Source organism: Canis lupus, chromosome 8 (genome assembly GCF_048164855.1).
Source record: "Canis lupus baileyi chromosome 8, mCanLup2.hap1, whole genome shotgun sequence".
NCBI lineage: Eukaryota > Metazoa > Chordata > Mammalia > Carnivora > Canidae > Canis > Canis lupus.
Window position 1 is genome coordinate 53,546,931 of NC_132845.1, and position 26,687 is coordinate 53,573,617.

Here is a 26,687-nt window from a genome sequence, read left to right on the forward strand (position 1 = left end):
CTTGATCTCAGGACCCTGGGATCACCACCTGAGCCAAAGGCAGACACTCAACCACTGAGCCACCCAGGTGCCCCTCATTGAGCCATTTTAAAGTAGATTTTCTTTTGTCTTTCCTCTTGACAGTTAGATTTTATTTTATTTTAAAGATTGTATTTATTTGTTTATTTGAAAGAGAGAGGGCACAAGTCAGGGGAGGGGTAGAGGGAGAAGCAGACTCCCCACTGAGCAGGAAGCCTGATGCAGGGCTCTATCCCAGGACCCCAGGATCATGACTTGAGCTGAAGGCAGACATTTAACTGACTGAGCCATCCAGGTGCCCCTTGGAAAGTGAGATTTTTAAATAACACGTTTTGTGTTTATTGCATAGAAGTTCACATTCTAGGCAGTTTGCTTCCAAATTTTGTTTCAGTATATGTACTTCAACCCATCTTGAAACCAAAGTGAAATGAACTAAAGTGTTAAGATTTAATTTTTCAGTGACATCATGATAATTATGGTTTTGGTCTTTTCTTAGAAATCCTACTGGTTTAATAAAGCTTTAAGCATTAAGAAGGAAGAAAGGCAAATTACTGATATGATTAAAAGTGATTATTTTGAAGATGAACCTGTTGACTTGGTGGTTGGTATCAGGATTCAAAATCTATACAAGGTACTCTTATAAATCTCTTTTTCCTAATGCAGCTGAAAGTTAATTTATAGTGTATAGTAAATGTTTTCACTGGCCATGGCCCTACCCTCCTACCATAAGATGTTAATAAAAGTTATATTCAGCATATTAATTGACAAAGTAAAAATGACAGATATGCAAATAAAGTACAAATTCATGGGCTTCTTTATCCTTTCTTCAGAATGGAACCCAGCTTTGTCTTACAATAACGATGTCTTTTACAGTACTTCCAGTATAAGAACTAATGTCTAGTTGGAACTGTGATGATGAATTGATGTGTACATAATTTATGTTCACAGTTGTGGTTTTACTTGTTCCATCAGTTATACATTTGGCTGAATTCTTCTTTGTCCAAGTATTTGGTGAGGAGTTGTTCCTGGATGTATTAGTTAATTTGGATCAATTAAGTACCCCTATGTAGGCCTTTATTTCTATAAATTTGTTCTTAGTACAGCTTTTTCTTGCATTCAATAGGTTTTGGTATGTTGTTTTTGTTTTCATTTGTCTTGAGCTATTTTCTAATTTCCTGTTTTGATTTCTTCTTTGACCTAATGGTTGTTTAAGAATGTTTTATTCACTTTTCATGTATTTGTGAATTTTTCCAATTTCCCCTTTTTATTGACTTTTAGTTTTATTTTATTATAGTCAGAAAAGATCTGTAGAATCATTTCAATCCTCTTAAATTTAAGACTTACTGTGAGACCCAGTGTGTGATCTATCCTAAAAAATATTTCACATGCACTTGAAAAGAACAAGTATTCTGTTGTGTAGAGTTTTCTCTATATCTCTGTTAGATCTGTTTGGTATGTTTAAGACTGCTGTTGTCTTATTGATTTTCTGTTTCTATGGTCTATCCATTATTGAGAGTGAGCTATTAGGGCACCTGGGTGGCTTGGTCAGTTAAATGTCTGTTTCGGTTCAGGTCATGATCCCAAGGTCTTGGGACCCAACGATGCCTTGGGCTCTCTCCTCACCAAGGAGTCTGCTTCTGCTTCTCCCTCTGCTCCTTCTTCTGCTCTTGCTCTCTCTCTCTCTCTCTAAAATAAAATTTTAAAATCTTTTTTAAAAAAGAAAGTGGGCTATTGATGTCTCTTACTGTTATGACTATTTTGCTGCCTATTTCTTCCTTCAGATATGTTGATATTTGCTTTATATATTTAGATGGCTTGATGTTGGGTACATGTATACTTAAAATTGCAGTGTCTCTGGTTGAATTGATTCTTCTACCATTATATAATCATCTTTGCTTTTTGTAACTTTTTGACTTAACGTCTAATTTATTTGATAGAAGTATAGCCACTTCTTTCTTTTGGTTACCATTTGCACAACATATTTTTCCATCCCTTCACTTTTAACCCATGTGTATGCTTAAATATTTGTAAATCTTTTATAGACAGCATTTGGTTGGGTCTTTTTTAAAAAAATACATTCAGTCATTCTAGGTCTTTTGATTGGTGAATTTAATCCATTTACATTTAAAATAACTATTGATAAGTCGGGTTTTACTATTGCCACTTTGTTAATTGTTTTCCAACTGTTTTATGATTGTCTTGTCCTCTCTTCCTTTGCTATTTTTTTTTTGGTTTGATGATTTTTTGGTGCTGTTATGCTTTGATTTTTCTCTTTTCTATTATGTGCCTATGACAAATTTTTTTGTCATTACCCTGAAGCTGTATTGAATCTTATAATTATGACATCTATTTTAAGCTGATAACACCTTAACCTTAATTGCATCCAACAGTTCTACATTTTTATTCCCTCTCGACACTTTATTAATGTCAGTATTTACTTCTTTCTGTATTGTGTATCCACTAACAAATTTTGCAACCATAGTTACTCTTAACTCATTTTGTATTTGTTTAATACCATTTCAAAGTGATTATACACCACTATTACGGTATTATTATATTCTATGTTTGTCTGTATATTTACTTTTACTGATGAGATTTGTATTTTCATATGCTTTTGTGTGGTTCTTTAACATCAACTCATCTCAAAAGGAAAATTTCTTTTATTACCTCTTGTAAGGCAGGTCTAATGGTCATAAACTTGCTCAGCTTTTGTTTTAACTTCTCCTTTGTTTTTTTTTTTTTTTTCTCCTTTGTTTTTCAAGGATGGTTTTACTAAGTATTGTTGGTTTGCAGTTTTTTCCTTGGTGCTTGGAATATATCATCCTATTGTCTCCTGGCCGGATAGGAAATCCACTGATAGTCTTATATGGGTTCCCTTGTACATGATGACTTAGTTTGCTTTTGGAGCTTTGAAAATTCTCTTTGTCTTTAACCTTTGACAATGTAGTCATAATGTGGCTTTATGTAGACTTCTTTGGTTCAACCTATTTGGGCATTTTTAAGCTTTATGAATCTAGATGTTCATTTCTATCCCCAGATCTGGGAAATTTTCAGCCATATTTTCTTCAAATAACCTTTATGACTCCTCTATCTGTTCTACTTCTTTGGCTCTTAATGAATATGTCATTTCTTCTCATGTTATCTTATATGTCCCATAGTATTTCTTCCCTATTTTTCATTTTTCTTTTTGCTCCTCTGACTGGATAATTCCAAATGACCTGTATTTGAGTTCACTAAGTCTCTCTTCAGCTTGATTGAGTCTGTCATTGAAGCTTTCTATTTAATTATTTTTCCAATTCAGTCATTGTATTCTTCAGCTGTAGGATTTTTGTTTTCTCATGGCTTCTCTCTTTTTGAACTTCTCATTTGTTTATGTATTTTTCTTTAGTTGTCTACCTGAGTTCTTAGTTCACTAAGATTTTTTCTTTTGTATGATTATTTTGAATTTTTTGTCAGGCAGTTTATAATCTGTTTCTTTAGGCTTGGTTACTGGAGTTTTATTAGTTTCCCTTAGTGGTGTCATGTTTCCTTAATCTTTCATGATCCTTGTAACTTTGCCTTGGTTTCTTGCACACTTAAGATATCTCTTCCATTCTTTACAAACTGCCTTTGGCAAGAAAAGACATTTATCGATCAGCCTAAACTGGGATACTGGGTGGGCCAGCTTGTGGGACCCATGGGCAAATGTGGCTTACTATTGGAGCCAATGGAGTGTGCCATTGTATGATAGCTGCAGAGTATATTGTTAGACGGCCTGTTGCTGGTGCTCTGCAGTCTAGTGGGACTATAGTCTAGTGGGGCTGGCTAGTGGGGCTTTTTGGTCATGGAAGGGGGCCTGGTCTCCACATTCCCACATGATTGCTGGGAGGGGCTCTGTTGTTTCACAGGATCAGCTGGTGGGCCTCGGTTTTCAGGAGGATCTATCAGTGGAGACATGTGACTGGGCAGGGCTGTCTGATGGAACTACCACTGTGGAACTACCACTAAGATCCACTAGTGCCACCACCTTGGTCCCAGCTCTTTCTGGTGGTCTAGCTGTGTTAGTTCCCCTGGCATTCCATGTAAGGCAAGACACAAGTGGGAAAGACGGAAATCTGGGGAAGTTGGATGTCTGCCTCTTTCTCTCTTTCTGCCACTGGAGAAATTGTGGGCTTGAAGGGATCTTTATTGATGTTTTTCTATGTTGGCTTGGAGGAGAAGCAATGTGGGCAGAGCAAAACTGCTTCTCTTTCCCTCAGTTTCTGTGCTCTACCAGGGTGCTATAACCTTACCCCTGGGCTCCAGAAATCTCACAGTGCCATTCTTCTTCAGAGTAGTTGCTAAATCTCTTTATGTGTGGGGGAGAGCTAGAGCTCAGGACCTTTTATTCTGACATCTTGCTGACATCATCTGAAAATGCCTCTCCTTATCCCTGATAGTTTTCCTTGTTCTGAAATCTATTTTGTCTGAAATTAATATAGCTACTCCATATTAGTAATTTGTGTACCACGATATATCTTTCTCCATCCTTTTAATTCAAAGTAATGCTGGCCTCATAAAATGAGTGTAGACATATTCCCTCCATTTGTATCCTTTGAAACAGCTTTAGTAGAATACATGTTATTTCTTCTTTAAATGTTTGATAGAATTCCCCTGGGAAGCCATCTGGCCCTGGACTTTTGTGTCTTGGGAGGTTTTAGATGACTGCTTCAATTTCCTCCCTGGTTATTGGCCTGTTCAGGTTTTCTATTTCTTCCTGTTCCAGTTTTGGTAGTTTGTGGCTTTCCAGGAATGCGTTCATTTCTTCTAGATTGCCTAATTTATTGGCGTATAGCTGTTCATAATATGTTTTTAAAATCATTTGTATTTCCTTGGTGTTGGTAGTGATCTCTCCTTTCTCATTCATGATTTTATTAATTTGAGTCTCCTCTCTCTTATTTTTAATAAGGTTGGCTAATGGTTTATCTATCTTATTAATTCTTTCAAAGAACCAACTCGTGGTTCTGTTGATCTGTTCCACAATTCTTCTGGTCTTGATTTGGTTGAGTTCTGCTCGAATTTTAATTAATTCTCTTCTTCTGCTGGGCATGGGGTCAATCTGCTGTTTTTTCTCTAGCTCCTTTATGTGTAAGGTTAGCTTTTGTATTTGAGTTCTTTCCAGTTTTTGAATTGCTTGTATTACAATGGATTTCCCCCTTAGGACTGCTTTTGCTGTATCCCAAAGATTTTGAATGGTTGTATCTTCATTCTCATTAGTTTCCATGAATTTTTAAAATTCTTCCTTAATTTCCTGGTTGACCCTTTCATCTTTTAGCAGGATAGTCCTTAACCTCCACGTGTTTGAGGTCCTTCCAAACTTCTTGTTGTGATTTAGTTCTAATTTCAAGGCATTATGTTCTGAGAATATGCAGGGGACGATCCCAATCTTTTGGTATTGGTTCAGACCCAATTTGTGACCCAGTATGTGGTCTATTCTGGAGAAAGTTCCATGTGCACTTGAGAAGAATGTGTATTCAGTTGAGTTTGGATGTAAAGTTCTGTAGATATCTGTGAAATCCATCTGGTCCAGTGTATCATTTAAAGCTCTCGTTTCTTTGGAAATGTTGTGCTTAGAAGACCTATCGAGGGTAGAAAGCGCTAGATTGAAGTCACCAAGTATAAGTGTATTATTATCTAAGTATTTCTTCACTTTGGTTATTAATTGGTTTAAATATTTGGCAGCTCCCACATTAGGGGCATATATATTGAGGATTGTTAAGTCCTCTTGTTGGATAGATCCTTCAAGTATGAGATAGTGTCCCTCTTCATCTCTCACTACAGTCTTCGGGTAAATTTTAGTTTATCTGATATAAGGATGGCTACCCCTGCTTTCTTTTGAGGACCATTTGAATGGTAAATGGTTCTCCAACCTTTTATTTTCAGGTTGTAGGTGTCCTTCTGTCTAAAATGAGTCTCTTGTAGAGAGCAAATAGATGGGTCCTGCTTTTTTATCCAGTCTGAAACCCTGCGCCTTTTGATGGGGTCATTGAGCCCGTTCACGTTCAGAGTTACTATTGACACATATGAGTTTAGTGTCATCATGATATCTATTCAGTCCTTGTTTTTGTGGATTGTTCCACTGAACTTCTTCTTAAAGGGGAATTTTAAGAGTCCCCCTTAAAAGTTCTTGCAGAGCTGGTTTGGAGGTCACATATTCTTTCAGTTCCTGCCTGTCTTGGAAGTTCTTTATCTCTCCTTCCATTTTGAATGAGAGCCTTGCTGGATAAAGTATTCTTGGTTGCATGTTCTTCTCATTTAGGACCCTGAATATATCCTGCCAGCCCTTTCTGGCCTGCCAGGTCTCTGTGGAGAGGTCTGCTGTTACCCTAATATTCCTCCCCATAAAAGTCAGAGCTTTCTTGTCTCTTGCTGCTTTAAGGATCTTCTCTTTGTCTTTGGAATTTGCAAGCTTCACTATTAAATGTCGAGGTGTTGAACAGTTTTTATTGATTTTAGGGAGGGATCTCTCTATTTCCTGGATCTGAATGCCTGTTTCCCTTCCCAGATTAGGAAAGTTTTCAGCTAGGATTTGTTCAAATACATATTCTGGACCTCTGTCCCTTTCAGTGCCCTCGGGAACCCCTATTAAACGTAGATTTTTCTTCCTCAGGCTGTCGTTTATTTCCCTTAATCTGTCTTCATGGTCTTTTAATTGTCTGTCTCTTTTTTCTTCAGTTTCCCTCTTTGCCGTCAACTTGTCTTCTATGTCACTCACTCGTTCTTCCACCTCATTAACCCTCATCGCTAGGACTTCTAGTTTGGATTGCATCTCATTCAATTGATTTTTAATTTCTGCCTGATTGGATCTAAATTCTGCAGTCATGAAGTCTCTTGAGTCCTTTATACTTTTTTCTAGAGCCACCAGTAGCTGTATAACAGTGCTTCTGAACTGGCTTTCTGACATGAATTGTAATCCAGATTTTGTAACTCTGTGGGAGAGAGGACTGTTTCTGATTCTTTCTTTTGAGGTGAGGTTTTCCTTCTAGTGATTTTGCTCAGTGCAGAGTGGCCAAAAACAAGTTGTATTGGGAAAAGGAGAAAGAGAGAGAGAAGGAAAGAAAAGAAAAAGAAAAAAGAAAAAAGGAAGAAAAAAGGAAAAAAGAGAAGAAAAAGAAAGGAAAGAAAGAAAGAAAGAAAGAAAGAAAGAAAGAAAGAAAGAAAGAAAGAAAGATGAAAAAAAAGGATGGGGGAAGCAATCAGAAATCAAAAAGAAAAAAAAAGAGAAAAAAAAAAAAACACGGGGGAGTATCTTCTGATTCTGTATACTTTAAGTCCCTTGACTTCCCCTGGAACTTGTCGGTCTAGCTGGTCTTCTGGGGGAGGGGTTTGTTGTTCTGATTTTCAGGTGTTAGCACTTGGGGGAGCTGCTCTGCCCCCTGCCTGGTGCAGGTCTCAGTGGGGGTTGTTTACCCCGTGAGGCCCCAGGAGGAACAACCCCAGTGGTTGCTGCAGCTCTGGAAACCTGGATTCAGCTCCCACAGGAACTACTCCGTCTGCAGGGTCCTGGAGGCCCCTGGGCGGGGCCGCTGATCTTCTCAGCTCGGGACAGGAGTGTCCTTGCTGTCCTGGGCCTTCCCGGCCTCTGCCTGTCCCGGGGGGAGGCCGGATCCTGGGCTGTGTCCCGGCGCCCTGTGCTCCGGAGCCTGCGCTGTTGGATTCGCGCTCTGGCAGCCGCCTCCGCAGAGCCCCCTCCCGAGGCCCTCCGAGCTGCTTCAGGTCCCGCCTTGCGCGCTGCAGCCCTTAGGGAGCTCGGCGCACTCTCCTGCACGCGCCGCAGGTGCTGTTAGTGTCCCAGGGAGCCCGAGGGCATCCCCGTCCCTTCTGGGGTCCTGCTCTAACTCCCTGCGGGCGCCTTTCCGCCCGGGAAGGTTGGTGCAGCTCCTGATTCTCCGGGACGGGGCTCTCCTGTCCTGGGGACACTCGCCCCGGCCTCAGTGTCCCCGGCCTCAGCCCGGCTCCTCGTGGGGCCTCCCCCCCTTGGAGGCCTTTTGTTTCTTTTTTTCTTTTTCCCGTCTTCCTACCTTGATAGAAGCGGGGAACTCTTCTCACTGTAGCATTCCAGCTGTTCTGTCTTTAAATCTCAGGCCGAATTCATAGATTTTCAGGATAATTTGAAGGTTATCTAGGTAATTTGGTGGGGACAGGTGATTTGGGGACCCTACTCTTCCGCCATCTTGCCCCTCCTCCCAGATTTTTTTATCTGTTTCTCCTACTGGCATTTTTCTCTCATGAGAGCAGGAGTTGTGTTGGTCTCCTTCATTAATGTATTCATAGTACCTTACACAATGTATATGCCACATAGTAAAGGCCTTCAATAAATATTTGTTGAGTAAGTGGATTGGTGAGCATGATTAATGACTGATGAATCTCAGTAGATGAGGCAGAGAGAAATATCTAAGGTAGGTTAGTCTCAGGTTTCTGTCTTTATACATCTGTGTGGGTTGTGGTGAGGAATATGGCATGAGGAATACATTTTCAGATGTGCTAATGAGTAGTGCTTGGAGTGCCTCAAGGACACCTAGTATAATGGGTATCCAGCATGAAGTTCTGGAACTTAGCAGGAGGACACTGATTGTAGCTGACTGTTGCATTATCAGCTTCAAGACAGAAGCTGGGGGCAGCCCAGGTGGCTCAGTGGTTTAGCACCACCTTCAGCCCAGGACGTGGTCCTGGAGGCCCGGGATCCAGTCCCACGTCGGGCTCCCAGCATGGAGCCTGCTTCTCCCTCGCTGTGTCTCTGCCTCTCTCTCTCTCTCTCTCTCTCTCTCTCTCTCTCTCTATGTCTATCATGAATAAATAAATAAATCTTTAAAAAATAATAGATTTAAAGTTAGCATTTGTTTTGTTGTTTTCCCAGGAATTCACAACGGAGAGGGATACCATCTTAGCAGTAAAAAACTTATCTTTCAATGTATATGAGGGGCAAATCACTGTTCTTCTTGGACCTAATGGGGCAGGAAAGACTACCACCATGTCGATTCTCACAGGTAAGTTTTCATGGTCACCCTGGTCACAGATACTGTGCTTCAAGTTCTGAAACTTCTGTGTACCCTCCTGACATTGATATCATTCTTATTTAAGTGATATACACAGTTTCTGATTAATTCACTGTTCCTAAGGTGCAAATCATTATAAAGTTTAAAAATCCGTATTTAGGGGGTGCGGAGCAAGATGGCAGAAGAGTGGGGTTCCCAAGTCACCTGTCCCTACCAACTTCCCTAGATAACTTTCAAATCATCCTGAAAACCTACAAATTCAAATGCGATTTAAAGAGAGAACAGGGCAGCCCCAGTGGCCCAGCGGTTTAGCACCACCTTCAGCCCAGGGTGTGATCCTGGAGACCCAGGATTGAGTCCCATGTCTGGCTCCCTGCACAGAACCTGCTTCTCCCTCTGCCTGCCTGTCTCTCTCTCTTTCTCTCTGTCTCTGTCTCTCTCTGTCATGAATAAATCTTTAAAAAAATAAAGAGAGAACAGCTGGAATGCTACAGAGAGAACTTGCGCTTCTAACAAGTACAACTTGTTTTTAGCCACTCTGCACTGATCAAAATGACTAGCAAGAAGAACTCACCACAAAACAAAGAATCAGAAACAGTATTCTCTGCTATAGAGTTACAGAATCTGCATTACAATTCGATGTCAGAAAGCCAATTCAGAAGCACAATTATAAAGCTACTGGGCTCTGGAAAAAAACATAAAGGATTCAAGAGACTTCATAAATGCAGAATTTAGATCTAATCAGGCCGAAATTAAAAATCAATTAAATGAGATGCAATCCAAACTGGAGGTCCTAATGACGAGGGTTAATGAGGTAGAAGAAATAGTGAGTGACATAGAAGGCAAGTTGATGGCAAGGAAGGAAGATGAGGATAAAAGAGAAAAAAGATCATGAGGAAAGGTTAAGGGAAATAAATGACAGCCTCAGAAGGAAAAATTTATGTTTAATTGGAGTTCCAGAGGATGCCGAAAGGGACAGAGGACCAGAAAACATATTTGAACAAATCATAGCTGAGAACTTCCCTAATTTGGGGAGGGAAGCAGGCATTCAGATCCAGGAGATAGAGAGATCACCCCCTAAAATCAATAAAAAAAGTTCAACATCTCAAAATTTAATATGAAACTTGCAAATTCCAAAGATAAAGAGAAGATTCTTAAAGTAGCAACAAGAAATCCATAACCTTTATGGGGAGAAGTATTAGGATAACAGCAGACCTCTCCACAGAGACCTGGCAGGGCAGAAAGGACTGGCAGGATATGTTCAGGGTCCTATATGAGAAGAACCTGCAGCCAAGAATACTTTATCCAGCAAGGCTGTCATTTAGAATAGAAGAAGAGATAAACAGCTTCCAATATAGGCAGACTGAAAGAATATGTGACCACCAAACCAGCTCTGCAAGAAATATAAAGGGGGATCCTGTAAAAGAAAAAGGAAGTCCCAGGAAACAATCCACAAAAACAAGGACTGAATAGGTATCATGATGACACTAAATTCATATCTTTCAATAGTAACTCTGAACGTGAATGGGCTTAATGATCCCATCAAAAGGACACAGGGCTTCAGACTGGATAAAAAATTAAGACTCATCTATTTGCTGTCTACAAGAGACTCATTTAGACATAAGGGCACCTACTGCCTGAAAATGAAAGGTTGGAGAACCATTTACCATTCAACTGGTTCTCAAATGGAAGCAGGGGTAGAAACCCTCATATCAGATATATTAAAGTTTATCCCAAAGACTGTAGTAAGAGATGAAGAGGGACACTATATCATACTGAAAACGTCTATCCAACAAGAGGACCTAACAATCATGAATATTTATGCCCCTAATGTGGGAGTTGCCAAGTATATGAATCAATTAATAACCAAAGTTAAGACATAATTATACTTCTACTGGGAGACTTCAACACGGCGCTTTCTGCAAATGACAGATCTTCTAAGCATAACATCTCCAAAGAAACAAGAACTTTAAATGTTACACTAGACCAGATGGATTTCACAGATATTTACAGAACTTTCCATCCAAATGCAACTGAATACACATTCTTCTCAAGTGCACATGAACTTTCTCCAGAATAGACCACATACTGGGTCACAAATCAGGTCTTAACCGATACCAAAATATTGGGATTGTCCCCTGCATATTTTCAGACCACAATGCTTTGAAACTAGAAGTAAATCACAGGAAGAAATTTGGAAGAAATTCAAACACAGGGAGGTAAAGGACCATCCTGCTAAAAGATGAAAGGGTCAACCACAACCAAAAAATTAGACAAGAATTAAACTGTGGAAGGAGCCTCGGTGTCCATTGAAAATGAATGGATAAAGAAGATGTGGTTTATGTATACAGTGGAATATTACTCAGCCATTAGAAACGACAAATACCCACCATTTGCTTCGACGTGAATGGACCTGGAGGGTATTATGCTGAGTGAAATAAGTCAATCGGAGAAGGACAAACATTATATGTTCTCATTTATTTGGGGAATATAAATAATAGTGAAAGGGAATAGAAGGGAAGGGAGAAGAAATGGGTAGGAAATATCAGAAAGGGAGACAGAATGTAAAGACTCCTAACTCTGGGAAACGAACTAGGGGTGGTGGAAGGGGAGGAGGGTGGGGGTGACTGGGTGACGGGCACTGAGGGGGGCACTTGACGGGATGAGCACTGGGTGTTATTCTGTATGTTGGCAGACTGAACACCAATAAAAAATAAATTTATTATTAAAAAAATAAAAATAAATTAAAAAGTTTAAAAAGATGTGGTTTATGTATACAGTGGAATATTACTCAGCCATTAGAAACGACAAATACCCACCATTTGCTTCGACGTGAATGGACCTGGAGGGTATTATGCTGAGTGAAATAAGTCAATCGGAGAAGGACAAACATTATATGTTCTCATTTATTTGGGGAATATAAATAATAGTGAAAGGGAATAGAAGGGAAGGGAGAAGAAATGGGTAGGAAATATCAGAAAGGGAGACAGAATGTAAAGACTCCTAACTCTGGGAAACGAACTAGGGGTGGTGGAAGGGGAGGAGGGTGGGGGTGACTGGGTGACAGGCACTGAGGGGGGCACTTGACGGGATGAGCACTGGGTGTTATTCTGTATGTTGGCAGACTGAACACCAATAAAAAATAAATTTATTATTAAAAAAATAAAAATAAATTAAAAAGTTTAAAAAGATGTGGTTTATGTTTAAAATGGTATATTACTCAGCCATTAGAAATGACAAATACTCACCATTTGCTTCGACATGGATGGAACTGGAGGGTATTATGCTGAGTGAAATAAGTCAATCGGAGAAGGACAAACATTATATGGTCTCATTCATTTGGGGAATATAAAAAATAGTGAAAGGGAATAAAGGGGAAAGGAGAAAAAATGAGTGGGAAATATCAGAAAGGGAGACAGAACATGGGAAACTTCTAACTCTGGGAAACGAACTAGGGGTGGTGGAAGGGAGGTGGGCCGGGGTGGGGGTGACTGGGTGATGGGCACTGAGGGGGGCACTTGATGGGATGAGCACTGGGTGTTATTCTATATGTTGGCAAATTGAACACCAATATAAAATAAATTTTAAAAAAGATTCATGGAAACTAATGAAAATGAAGATATAACCATTCAAAATCTTTGAGATACAGCAAAAGCAGTCTTAAGAGGGAAATATATCACAACACAAGCATCCCTCAAAAAATTGGAAAAAACACAAATACACAAGCTAACCTTGCGCCTAAAGGAACTGGAGAAAGAACAGCAAATAAAACCTACATCCAGCAGAAGACCGTTAATAAAGATTCAAGCAGAACTCAATGAAATAGAGACCAGAAGAACTGTAGAACAGATCAACAAAACCAGGAGTTGGTTCTTTGAAAGAATTAAGAAGATAGATAAACCATTAGCCAGCCTTATTAAAGACAAAAGAGAAAAGACTCAAATTAATAAAATCATAAATGTAAAAGGAGAGATCACCACCAATACCAAGGAAATACAGATGATTTTAAAAACATATTGCGAGCAGCTCTACGCCAATAAATTAGGCAATCTAGAAGAAATGGACACATTTCGGAAAACCACAAACTACCAAAACTGGAACAGGAAGAAATAGAAAACCTGAACAGGCCAATAGCCAGGAAGGAAATTGAAGCAGTCATCAAAAACCTCCCAAGACACAAGAGTCCAGGGCCAGATGGCTTCCCAGGGGAATTCTATCAAACGTTTAAAGAAGAAACCATACCTATTCTACTAAAGCTGTTTGGAAAGATAGAAAGAGATGGAGTACTTCCAAATTCGTTCTATGAGGCCAGCATCACCTTAATTCCAAAACCAGACAAAGACTCCACCAAAAAGGAGAATTACAGACCAATATCCCTAATGAACACAGATGTAAAAATTCTCAATGAGATACTAGCCAATAGGATCCAAGAATACATTCAGAAGATTATTCACCATGACCATTTGGGATTTATCCCTGGGATGCAAGGCTGGTTCAGCACTCGTAAAGCAATCAGTGTGATTGATCTTATCAACAAGAGAAAAAACAAGAACCATAGGATCCTCTCAATAGATACAGAAAAAGCATTTGACAAAATACAACATCCATTACTGATCAAAAGTCTTCAGTGTAGGGTTAGAGGGAACATTCCTCAGCATCTTAAAAGCTATCTATAAAAAGCCCACAGCAAATATCATTCTCAGTGGGGAAACACTGGGAATCTTTCCCCTAAGATCAGGAGATTAGGGATCCACTCTCACCACTGCTATTCAACATAGTATTAGAAGTCCTAGCCTCAGAAACAAAAGGCATTCAAATTGGCAAAGAAGTCAAACTCTTCCTCTTTGCAGATAACATGATACTGTACATAGAAAGCCCAAAAGACTCCACCCCGAGATTGCTAGAACTCATACAGCAATTCAGCAGTGTGGCAGGATACAACATCAATGCCCAGAAATCAGTGGCATTTCTATACACTAACAATGAGACTAAAGAAAGAGAAATTAAGGAGTCAATCCCATTTACAATTGCACCCAAAAGCAGAAGATACCTAGGAATAAACCTAACCAAAGAGGTAAAGGATCTGTACCCTAAAAAGTATAGAACACTTCTGAAAGAAATTGAGGAAGACACAAAGAGATGGAAAAATATTCCATGCTCATGGATTGGCAGAATTAATATTGTGAAAATGTCAGTGTTACCGAGGGCAATTTACACGTTCAATGCAATCCCTATCAAAATACCACGGACTTTCTTCAGAGAGTTAGAACAAATTATTTTAAGATTTGTGTGGAATCAGTAAAGACCCCAAATAGCCAGGGGAATTTTAAAAAAGAAAACCATATCTGGGGGCATCACAATGCCAGATTTCAGGTTGTACTACAAAGCTGTGATCATCAAGACAGTGTGGTACTGGCAGAAAAACAGACACATAGATCAATGGAACAGAATAGAGAATCCAGAAGTGGACCCTCAACTTTATGGTGAACTAATATTCGACAAAGGAGGAAAGACTATCCATTGGAAGGAAGACAGTCTCTTCAATAAATGGTGCTGGGAAACTTGTACATCCACATGCAGAAGATTGAAACCGGACCACTCTCTTTCACCATACACAAAGATAAACTCAAAATGGATAAAAGATCTAAATGTGAGACAAGATTCCATCAAAATCCTAGAGGAGAACACAGGCAACACCCTTTTTTAATTCGGCCACAGTAACTTCTTCCAAGATACATTCACAAAGGCAAAAGAAACAAAAGCAAAAATGAACTATTTGGACTTCATCAACATTTCTAGTTCCTTAAGGCAGAATTTGGTTATTTGATTTCAATGCAAGTGTCTGCAAAGATAATTTTTTCTCTGAGACCTGATTTCCCTGCATTCAATAAGTTATGTCATACTGTGTTTACATTTTTGCTAGTCCCAGTGCATTTTCTAATTTCACTTGTAATTTCTTCTTTGAGAGTGTTGTTTAATTTTTGCATACTTATGAATTTTCCAGGTTGTTTTTCTATTGTTGACTTTTAGTTTCATTCCATTGTGATTGGAGAAGATACTTTGTATCACTTCAATCATTTTAAATTTAAGACTTGTTTTGTAGCCTAACATACTATCTATCTTGAAGAGCCCATGGGCATTTGAGAAGAATATGTTTTCTGCTGTGACTGGGCAGTGTTCTATATGTGTGGTTTAGGTTTAGCTGGTTTAAAGCATTAAATCTTCTGTTCCCTAACTGATCAGATCTCTCTAGTTTTCTCTTCATTGTTGAAAATGGGATATTAAAGTCTACAACTATTATTGTAGATCTGTTTATTTCTCCCGTCAATTCCATTATTTTTTGCTCATATATTTGGTGCTCTTTGTGAGGTACATATATGTTTACCATTGTTGTAATTTAATTTCTTCATGGGTTACTAACCTTCTTTGTCTTTTATAACAATTTTGTCTCAATATGTCTTTTGTATGTCTTATATGTCATACAATATGTCAATATGTCTTATATATCTACCCAGTTCTATTTTGTATTCTCTTTGCACAGAATTTCATGTTCTCATCTGCCACTTATGTCTTAAGTGAGTCTTTTAGAAATCATATGGGTGGATCACTTTCTATTTTGCCAAATCTGCCATTCATTTGAGAGTTAATCTAGTTCCATTTAAAATAATTACTGAAAAGGAAGGACTTTTTGCCATTTTTCTGTTTCTGTACATCTTTTATATTCTGATATTTCTCCATTCCTGAATTGCTTATTTTGTGATTAATTTTTTTCCTTCGGTGTACTGTTTGATCTCCTTGTGTTTCTTTTTCTGTATAAATTTTTTAATGGTTGCCCTATGGATTACAATTAACATCTTAACTTTATAACAATTTGCCTAATTCCATTTAGTTCTATGAGTTCTTTCTGTGAGTTCTCTGGGCATATTTTAAGGCAAATTATTTAAATTCTCTCTCTAGTAAGTCCAGTGTCTGTACTTCCTCAAGGACAGTTTAACAGCAAGTTAAATGATATCATAGGACACTTTGATTTAATTTACAAACTAGTTCTCTAAGGCTCAAATTTTAAGAATTGGACTGGTGGTGGACAGTAAAGGAAAAAAGTACTTACTGTGGTGCTAAAGTATCTTTTTCTTTAGCATTTTGTCTTTAACCCTATTTTCCAGAATTTTTTTCAAAAATGTTTTTTACTAAATTTATAGATTTAAATATTTAAAATTTTGAAAACTATGGCATTTATTTCTATTGGTAGAATGTTTAAATTTTAGAAACAGTTATGAATTATGTGAGTACCATAATCCATCCCAGGTAGATTTCTGTTCCTTACTTTTTGGTTTTCCACATTGCTTTATTCTACCAAGATTTGCATGAATATCACCATAGCAAAGGCAGATTTATTTTTGAATATTGAATTTTATTTTTTAAATTTTTTAGCTTTATTATTTTTTAAGTTTGTTTTTATTGAAGTTAGATTTACCAACATATAGTATAACACCCAGTGCTCATCCCATCAAGTGCCCTCCTCAGTGCCTGTCACCCAGTTACCCCAACCCCTTCCCCACCTCCCCTTCTGCAACCCTTTGTTCATTTCCCAGAGTTAGGAGTCTCTCATGGTTTGTCTCCCTCTCTAATTGTTCCCACTCAGTTCCCCTCCTTTCCCTTATAATCCCTTTCACTATTTCTTAAATTCCACGTATGAGTAAAACCATATGATGATTTTCCTTCTCCGATTGACTTATTTTACTCAGCACAATACCCTCCAGTTCCATCCATGTCAAAGCAAATGGTGGGTATTCATCCTTTCTGATGGTTGAGTAATATTCCATGATTTTATATAATATATATATATATATATATATATATATATATATATATATATACATACACACATTTTCTTTATCCGTTCATCTGTCGAAGGACATTGTGGCTCCTTCCATTGTTTGGCTATTGTGGATATTGCTGTTATAAACATTGGGGTACAAGTGTCCTGGTGTTTCACTACATCTGTATCTTTGGAATAAATACCCAGTAGTGCAGTTGCTGAGTTGTAGGGTAGCTTTATTTATTTATTTTTTATTTTTTAAAAGATTTTTAAAATTTGTTTATTCACAAGAGACACAGAGAGAAAGGCAGAGACACAGGCAGAGGGAGGAGAAGCAGGCTCCATGCAGGGAGCCCGATGTGGGACTCAGTCCTGGGAATCCAGGATCATGCCTGAGCCAAAGGGAGATGCCGAACTGCTGAGCCACACAGGCGTCCCAAGGTAGCTCTATTTTTAGAGAACCCAGAAATAGGCACTCAACTCTATGGTCAACTAATTTTCGACAAAGCAGGAAAGACTATCCACTGGAAAAAGGGACAGTCGCTTCAATAAATGGTGCTGGGAAAATTGGACAGCCATGTGCAGAAGAATGAAAGTAGACCATTCTCTTACACCATACACAAAGATAAACTCTAAATGGTTGAAAGATCTAAATGTGAGACAAGAATCCATCAAAATCCTGGAGGAGAACACAGGCAACCCCCTTTTTGAACTTGGCCACAGTTCTTGCAAGACACACCTATGAAGGCATAGGAAACAAGAGGAAAAATGAACTATTGGGACTTAATCAGGATAAAAAGCTTCTGCACAGCAAAAGAAACAGTCAACAAAACTAAAAGACAACCTACGGAATGGGAGAAGATATTTGCAAATGACATATCAGATAAAGGGTTAGTATCCAAGATCTATAAAGAACTTATTAAACTCAACACCAAAGAAACAAATAATCCAATCATGAAATGGGCAAAAGACATGAACAGAAATCTCACAGAGGAAGATATAGACATGGCCAACACGCACATGAGAAAATGCTCTGCATCACTTGCCATCAGAGAGATACAAATCAAAACCACAATGAGATACCACCTCACACCAGTGAGAATGGGGAAATTAACAAGACAGGAAACGACAAATTTTGGAGAGAATGTGGAGAAAGGGGAACCCTGTTGCACTGTTGGTGGGAATGTGAACTGGTACAGCCACTCTGGAAAACAGTGTGGAGGTTCCTCAAAGAGTTAAGAATATAGAATTGAATAACTGAATTTATTATAGCATTCATAATAAATGTTAGGTATTTCATCTTCAGCAGAAGAACTTTCAAAAACTTTGTTTTGATTCCATTAATTAGTTGGATGAACCAAATGGAACCAATATTACTTTTTTATTTGAATCATTTGATGACACTGATAAATAAAAGGCATTATATAATTGCTTAAAAAGTTTCTTCTGCTCATGGGCCTGAACATTTATAGCTATTCCATCATGAGGAAGTTTGGAATAAAATGACTGAAGCTAATTTAAATTGGTCTTTTAATTTCTAGATAGAAAGTCATGCCTCATGAAGGAATATGTAAACACACCTTCAGCAGCTGTAATTTTTAAATCACTCTCGTTGGGTCAATTTTAGTAAAACAAGTATGATTTTTTAAAGCAGATTAATTTTTCACTAGCTTTCATGTGGTCAGTGGTATCCATTGGACTTCTATGGGTAATGTATATTGATAAACTTATATGTGAATTAATCTTTAGTCTAAGCTTTCTAGAGAAATGGGCATTAAGCATTTAACTTTTCATCAGTCTTATCTTTTTTTCTTAGCTTACTCCAGAAAGGATTGTGCAATAAAAAGCATTGCTAAATGTGCAGGAAAGAGTTGATATAATAGCCCAGAGACTGCCCTCTTTAGAAAGGCATGCTTATAGGGTTGGGCTTTGGCTAGCATCTGAGAACTTGGATTTTGAGAGTGTTCCCATATTCCCTAATAAAAGTAGCTCACTGTACCTAAACTGTTTATGCAGACCATGTAGTTTATGCTGAACATCTGCTCTCCTTTGGGGGTCTAAAATTTTGGTATGTCCTAAGTGGAGGGTACCTTCCAATATGACCAGCCCCTTAATGCTGGGCCTCTGATGGGCTTCACTGATAGAGAACATTTCCCATGACTTACTGAAACTTGTTGCTGGAGGGCATCTGGGTGGCTCAGTGTCTGCTTTTGGCTCAGGTCATGATCCCAGGGTCCTGCTCAGTGGGGGACCCTGTTTCTCTCTCCCTCTCTGCTGCTCCTCTTGCTTGTACACTCTCTCTCTCTCTCTCTCTCTCTCTCTCTCTCTCAAATATAAAAAAAATACTTGTTGCTGGAAGAATTAAGGGTGTCCTGTGGGACTCCACTGGATGTGTGCACCTGATTTCCCCTAGACTTTGCTATACATGCCTATCTTTTCTGCTGCTTTTGCTTTGAATCATTTTGCTGTGATAAACCTTAGCCATGAGTAGGACTATATGCTGAATTCTGTATTTCTGGCTTATCAACACTGGGGGCAATCTTGGAAACCCTTGACTCACCAAATGACAAGATAAATCAATTGCATAATTATATAAAATGATAAATTACAAAGGTACCAAAGGAAAACGTCTAACCTGTTCTCTGTATGGTCGAGGTGAGGACTGCTTTCCCACAATTTCTCACAAAACTTTAAGTAGACCTTACCCAATTTTCCCACTTATCCAACCTGCCACGGTTCCTGGTGATACAATTCACAGGCACAACTGGCCTATATACCAAATGTCCAGGAAGGGCAGTACTACTGAGTACTTTTCCCACGCTAAAAAGTTCACTCTTTATAGCCTCGGTCATCACTCTTTATAGCCTCGGTCATCTTATCCCACTTTAGTGTATCAGGGAGTGCCTGTATAATTGTCTTTAAATGGATGTGTTAGTAACGTTGTATCAAGAACATTGTTACTGTTCCTCTTTCAGACCCATGCATTAAAGTGTGATAACTCTTACTTATTGTACATACTTCTCACATACCACTAGGCAAATATGCCAGAAGTCAGATATACCAAGTTAGAGGTATTCCAATCCAGCACCTGCCCCATCTTATGTTAGTATCATTAATGATGATACTTTGTTAAAAATGAAAAATCTGGGACAAATGTTAAATAGGTTAGAGGGCCTGGCAACAAGAGTAAAGGGAAACATTTTAATTACCCTAAATGTAATGGACAATCTTGAATACATTTTTCCTTTCCAGAGTGCTTTAAAAAATTTTTTTGTAATTTTTTTAGACTGTTTTTTGGGAGGGGAGATATCATTCTCAAGCAGACTATATGCTGAGCACAGAGCCGCATGCAGGGCTCGGTCTCATGATCCCAAGATCATGACCTGAGCCAAAGTCAGCTTGATTTTGGATATTTAACTGACTGAACCACCCAGGCACCCCTCAGAGTGTATTTTTTAAAGTGGAATTATTTTTAAAAAGATTTATTTACTTTAGAAAGAGAGAGCTTTGGGGAGGGAGAGGGAAACACAAGCAGACTCCACACTAAGCAGGGAGAGCAGTGATCCCATGATCCTGAGATCAGATCTAAGCTGGAACCAAGAGTCCAGCTCAACCAGCTGGGCACAGAGGTGCCCCTTAAAGTAGAATTATTGAGTTGTGGAACTTAAGGAGTTTTGTAACTATTTAGAATGTTATCAACTTTTTCAGCAGAAAAATGGCCCAGTTGCCATCTTTGCATAAATGTTATGCAAATATTTTAAGGCCACTATATGTGATAACATTTTCTCTTCCAACAAAATTTTAACTTCTAGAGGGTTAGGGTCCTGTGTTCTGAATTTTTCATTTGAAAAAATCAGCCATTGTGTTTATAATGCAGTGCTCAGATCATAATATGGCTCATATATGTTATCAAATGGCAGACAATAGTACTAGAATATTAGAACAGCAAATTCTTCAAAGCATTTTGTAGCACTCAAGTAATTCATATTATTTCATATTCACCGAAAACTAGAATATATAGACAAAAAATAAAGGAAAAAAAATTATTTCTTTCCTCATCATCAGAAAGTAACCCATTTATATTTACGACTACTACTTCTGTAGAAGGCTCTGATAGCTTTTTTTAGTAATCTTTAAGTAGACTGAAGTTTAGATGCTAATGGACAGTTAGTTTCTCTCGTAGAAGCTAAGCTTCTGTCATGTCCTCGGCTTAATTCCAGGTTTGACTCTTCCAACAAGTGGAAAGGTGTATATTAATGGATATGATATCTCAAAAGACATGAATCACGTCAGGAATAACTTGGGATTTTGCCCCCAGGATGACATATTGTTTGCAGAGTTGACAGTATCAGAACATCTTTATTTCTACTGTGTGGTGAGTCAAAGAGATGTTCTTTTCCCCCACTCTTCATATGCTTCAGGCAGTATGAACAAGGAACAACATCTTTACCCTAATTTAGTGGAATCTTTTTTGGCATTGTTCTTTTACCATAAAGGAAGGTGAAAGGAAGAATTGTCTCATATATAAATAGTTGTGTAAGAGAAGTTTTGATGTAAGATATATTTTAAGTATAAAGGTGGAAGTACCATGTAAACTCTGGCTTCTCTTTGTAGATAAAAGGAGTACCTCCAGAGATACGGCCCACAGAAGTTAATAAAATGCTAACTTCTTTTGGCCTGCTGGAAAAGCATGATGCAATTGCAAAGTCACTGAGTGGAGGAATGAAGCGCAAACTCTCCATAATTATAGCACTTATAGGAGGCTCCAAGGTAAAGAATGGTTAACGCGAATCCCTGCTTCAGATGGTATATGAAACTCACCTGACACAAACCTAAAAGCTGATATCAATCTAACTTTCTAAAAGGAACTTCCCAAATGGTAATCAGAGGGGATTCCCACTTTTGACCAGGTGCTGTAATGTGGTTATAGAGCTTGAAATTACTGGGGATCCCTGGATGGCTCAGCAGTTTGGCACCTGCCTTCGGCCCGGGGTGTGATCCTGGAGCCCTGGGATCAAGTCCCGCATCGGGTTCCCTGCATGGAGCCTGCCTCACCCTCTGCCTTTGTCTCTGCCCCCCTCCTTTCTCTGTATCTCTCATGAATAAATAAATAAAATCTTTTAAAAAAGAGAAATTACTATTAATTTTGCAGAGTTCTTAATAAAATATAGTGTAGATTATGTATCTTAACTTAAATATGCCCCCATAAATAGTAAGTTATCCCATAAGGGGGACAGCATAAATCATGGAATTGTTCTTCTGGTTTTTAGGTTGTGATACTTGATGAGCCAACATCTGGCATGGACCCAGTCTCAAGGAGATTCACCTGGAATGTCCTTCAGCAGTATAAACATGATCGAACCATCTTACTGACTACCCACCACATGGATGAGGCTGATGTTCTGGGTGACCGCATAGCCATCATGGTCAAGGGATCCCTGTGCTGCTGTGGCTCTTCAATTTTCCTTAAAAGGATATATGGTCTCTCTCCCTTTGATCATTTTTTGGATGCTAATGGCTTAATAATATTATTCAAACATGGTTTTTGTTATTATTGTCCCTCTACACAAGTCCTCAAAAACTTCCTGTGTCCTTAATTATGTTAGGTCTAAACTATTTAAATTGGTTTTTTGTAACTTAGACATTTCCTATCTAGTTAATTACTTCTCATTATTACTTAAGTATATTCTGACTTGGAAAATATTGTTTGTTGACCCCACAAAAGTCATGTTTATTTCTTTCATGTGGCTTCTACTGAAGTGTTAATTTGTTGGAGAAGTAAAGTAATGCTTTTGAGGGTTTAGCACATAGATTCGTGGCTTGGAGAGGAAAAAATCAATGACTAGATATTTCTGACCCTTTTCAATCAAATCAGTATCAAACTCCCAGTATAATGAGTTAAATGCTTTCCAGTTTATTTTCATGAATATTCCTGAGATGTGGTGGTTGACCAACAAGAGTTTATTTTTATTTTTATTTTTTAATTTTTATTTATTTATGATAGTCACAGAGAGAGAGAGAGAGAGGCAGAGACACAGGCAAAGGGAGAAGCAGGCTCCATGCACCGGGACCCCGATGTGGGATTCGATCCCGGGTCTCCAGGATCGTGCCCTGGGCCAAAGGCCCGCGCCAAACCGCTGCGCCACCCAGGGATCCCCAACAAGACTTTATTGAACAGGAAATGACCAAACTGTGGAATAAAATTGTCTTGACTCTGATAAATATATAGTTTGGTTAGTCAGTAAGACTAGTACGTTGAAAGTGAACAATACAAAAGCTTATATAATTGTTTCTGAAATTACGTGTCTCAAAGCTGTGAGTATATCAGGATTTCAGAATGAGGAGGAGACAAATTAATGAGAATAGTTAAACATTCTGTCATTCTATTAATCATGAATTCAGTACTTGAATTCATTCATTCAACTCACATTTATTGCAGGTGAGTTATATTCATGTTTACACATATTATCTCATCTAATCTTTATAACATCACCATTTTTATGAAGCAGAACAATGGGAGTGGACCTGGGTCCCTCTGGCACCAAGGCCCATGCTTGGTACTCTCATATGCTACCACTTCCCCATCAAAGAGGATGTAGGGTCTTACTTAAACTGTCAATTTTGTGAACGTCAGAAAGAGAGAGACTAATATTATTGAATTATTTTGCACTTACAGATGAGGATATAAAAATCCATAGTAGGTTAGTTATAGACACAAAAGTATTGCTCAGGTATATTGGTTATCCATAGAATGCCTTCAGTTACAGGCTTTATAAAGGCAATGGAGAAAAGAACAAAATCTTTTAGGAAAATGGACAAGTAAGTAAGAGCAAGAGGATAAAAATGGGACTTTTTTTACTCCTAGAACAATGAGGAAGTCAGCCTGGATCAGGTTTTTTGGGAGGATCAATAAGAAATTAAGTTTGATGGTCAGGGGTAGGAAATGGAAGGCATTGAAAACAAGAGTGGTTTTCATTAGATATGCAAATGTACATATAAGAAGAAGTTAGAAATATTGGATTCAGAAGCACCATTTTAGGATATAACAGTAAGCCAGCTTAAAGTGATGAATGATAAAATAAGAATAAGAGCAACAAGACCAGAAAGATGAGCATGTATGTGTGTATCCATACAGATGTGTGGACAAACATACACATGAACATGTGTATGTATATAAAACCCTGAACAGATCAGAAAGACTTAGTGTCACAAGTCCACATAGCCTGTTTTTGTGTGACCAAGTAAAGACTTCCTAGTACAATAAGGTGAAATTTTGCAGTTTTCATTCATTAATATGATGAAGGTAAAGTTTCCACTTTTGATAAGTGTCTGAAATGTGATGAGTAAGCGTTAAGTATTTAAAGAATGACGGAAGGAAGAAAATCCAAAGAAAACATAAAACAGGGATCCCTGGGTGGCACAGCGGTTTGGCGCCTGCCTTTGGCCTGGGGCGCGATCCTCGAGACCCGGGATCGAATCCCACGTCAGGCTCCCGGTGCATGGAGCCTGCTTCTCCCTCTGCCTGTGTCTCTGCCTCTCTCTCTCTCTGTGACTATCATAAATTAAAAAAAAAATAAAAAATTTAAAAAAATAAAAAATAAAAAAGAAAACATAAAACAATAAAACTTTACAAGTTTGAATTCTGGTAAGAATATGAAACCTATTTATCCCAAAGATTAAAGACAGGAACTAAGAGGAATGAGTTGAAGATGATTTGAAAATCATTTGTTCCTAAGCACAATCATGATTCCTCTTAAAAAATGAAATTTTTAACAGACGAGAGCTTGTTTTTGGGGTTAGGGAGTGTTAAGATTACATTTAAAATTTTTTGACTTTTTAATGAATGTTTTCAGGTGTGGGATACCACATAATTATAGTGAAGGAACCTCATTGTGATGTTGAACAAATTACTCGACTCGTTGAACAGCATGTACCTGATGCCAGACTGGAAACCAATGTTGCAGCTGAATTATCATTTATCCTACCCAAAAAGCACACGGACAGGTAAAGATCCAGAGAATGTTAGATAAATGGTTTTGGATTACCAAAAATAACTATTACTTTTCCAGGTTTCCTTGGGCTTGGCAAGTAGATTCTTTCTAGTTGCCACTTGATAAGTAATAGTCAAAAATTTACTTTCCAAGGCAAATCATGAGAGAGCCTGCTATGAGACTGTGGCTCCAGTGTGCTTTAGGCCTTGAAGCACCTTAAGTCCCACAAGTCTAGCATGATGAGCAGTCAAGGCAGAGTATGACCTATCAGCCTCTACAGTCTGTCCTAATGGAAGAGTTTTTCAAGTTGTATTTGCAGTGAAGGCTGTGGAAAATGATAGTATAGCTATTGGAATCAGATGTAAAGATGGCATTGTTTTGGGGGTAGAAAAGTTAGTCCTTTCTAAACTTTACAAAGTTCCAACAAACAACTTTTTAATGTTGATTGGCATTTGGAATGGCACTAGCAGGTTTGTTGGCAGATGCTCGTTCTTTAGCAATCATTGCAAAAGAAGCTTCCAACTTTAGATCTAATTTTGGCTATAACTTTCCATTAAAATGTCTTTCAACAAGAGTGGCCATGTATATACATGTATATATACTCTACAGTGCTTTTAGACCTTTTGGCTGTGGTTTCATGTTAAGGTCTTACAGTGTGAGTGATGGTGCACAGCCCTACATCAGGAGTGTCATATGGTTATTGGGGCTGTGCCATTGGCAAAGCCAGGTAAGCTGCAAAAGATGAATAGAAAAGCTTCAGATGAAAAAAATGACCCACTGTGATGTTGTTAAATAAGTTGCAAAAATAATTTACATAGTACATAATGAAGTTAAGGATAAAGCTTTTGAACTAGAGCTCAGCTGGGTTGGTGAAATAACTAAAGGAAGGCATGAAATTGTTCCAAATGATAAAAAGGAAGAGACAGAGAGATATGCTACATAATCTTTGAAGAAGAAGATTAATCAAATGATGGTAATATGTTATATGTACTTTAGCATCTTTAAAATTTCTAATACAGTCCTGTATAACTCTTTAGCCCTGTTATTATATATCCATTCGTCAATTTTATTAAATTTTTATCTTATAAAAATATTTACTTCCTGAGGATTTCATTATTTGTAGAGGGGTGTCATGCAAGTTAGGTTTAATTTGGGCTTGTCTTGATATATTATTTCTATTTCTGAATGCCTGTTGTTAAGTAATGACTAAGATATGGTAAGTTATTAGCACAAATTTTCTTCTTGCTGAGTGAAATCAAGTGAGTTACTAAGATAATAAGAGAAATAGTAGCCTATATAACAGCAGCTCCTGGAGGAAGAAACTCTAGAAACCAGAGGAAACAGGCAGTTTGCCCACAACCATTAACCAAATTAGTTGTCAAAGGAAGAAGCAAGGAATAATAATTGTGTTTGGAATGTGTATGTTAACTAAGGGAAGAGGAGACTCATAAACTTCCACAGACTGTTCCAATTTCATCTTCTTGCAAGATGTAATTAACTAGCTTCGTATTCCCTTACAGCATAAAACAAGCTTGTTGGCATTCTCAAAAGAAGATAGAGGGGAATGTCTTCAACTGGCTAAGGAGTATCTACAAAAAGCCTGTAGCTAACATCATACACAGTGGTGAGAAACTCAAAGCTTTCCCATTAATATCAGGACAAAGGCAAGGAAATCTCTCTCCACTGCTTTCCCACATCATGTTGAAGGTCCTAGCTAATGTAATAAGAAAAGACAAGGAAATGTTATGTAGATTGGGAAGGAAGAAATAAAACTACCTTTGTTTACAGATGATACAATCATCTTATACAGAATATCTGAAAGAATTGACAAAAAAAAAAAACCCT

At 38.2% G+C, this 26,687-nt stretch overlaps 1 protein-coding gene and 1 pseudogene across 18 annotated transcripts in view; both read left to right on the top strand.

Annotated features, from left to right (window-relative positions):
• The window catches only part of LOC140638546 (phospholipid-transporting ATPase ABCA3-like), a 191,204-nt gene that overhangs the window by 81,652 nt on the left and 82,865 nt on the right, over positions 1-26,687 (top strand). For 15 of the 18 annotated variants that reach the window (XR_012035571.1, XM_072836105.1, XM_072836109.1 and 12 more), the window contains 6 exons: positions 515-649; positions 8,894-9,023; positions 21,072-21,226; positions 21,466-21,621; positions 22,122-22,332; positions 24,705-24,855. Coding sequence is in view for 17 of the 18 variants with exons in the window: in XM_072836105.1 (XP_072692206.1) it covers positions 515-649; positions 8,894-9,023; positions 21,072-21,226; positions 21,466-21,621; positions 22,122-22,332; positions 24,705-24,855 (938 nt within the window). In the remaining variant the exon portion in view is untranslated. The remainder of the gene's footprint in view (positions 1-514; positions 650-8,893; positions 9,024-21,071; positions 21,227-21,465; positions 21,622-22,121; positions 22,333-24,704; positions 24,856-26,687) is intronic. The other 3 variants (XM_072836104.1, XM_072836113.1, XM_072836101.1) reach the window with 2 other exon arrangements.
• Positions 25,018-25,838, top strand: LOC140637722 (proteasome subunit alpha type-3 pseudogene; annotated as a pseudogene).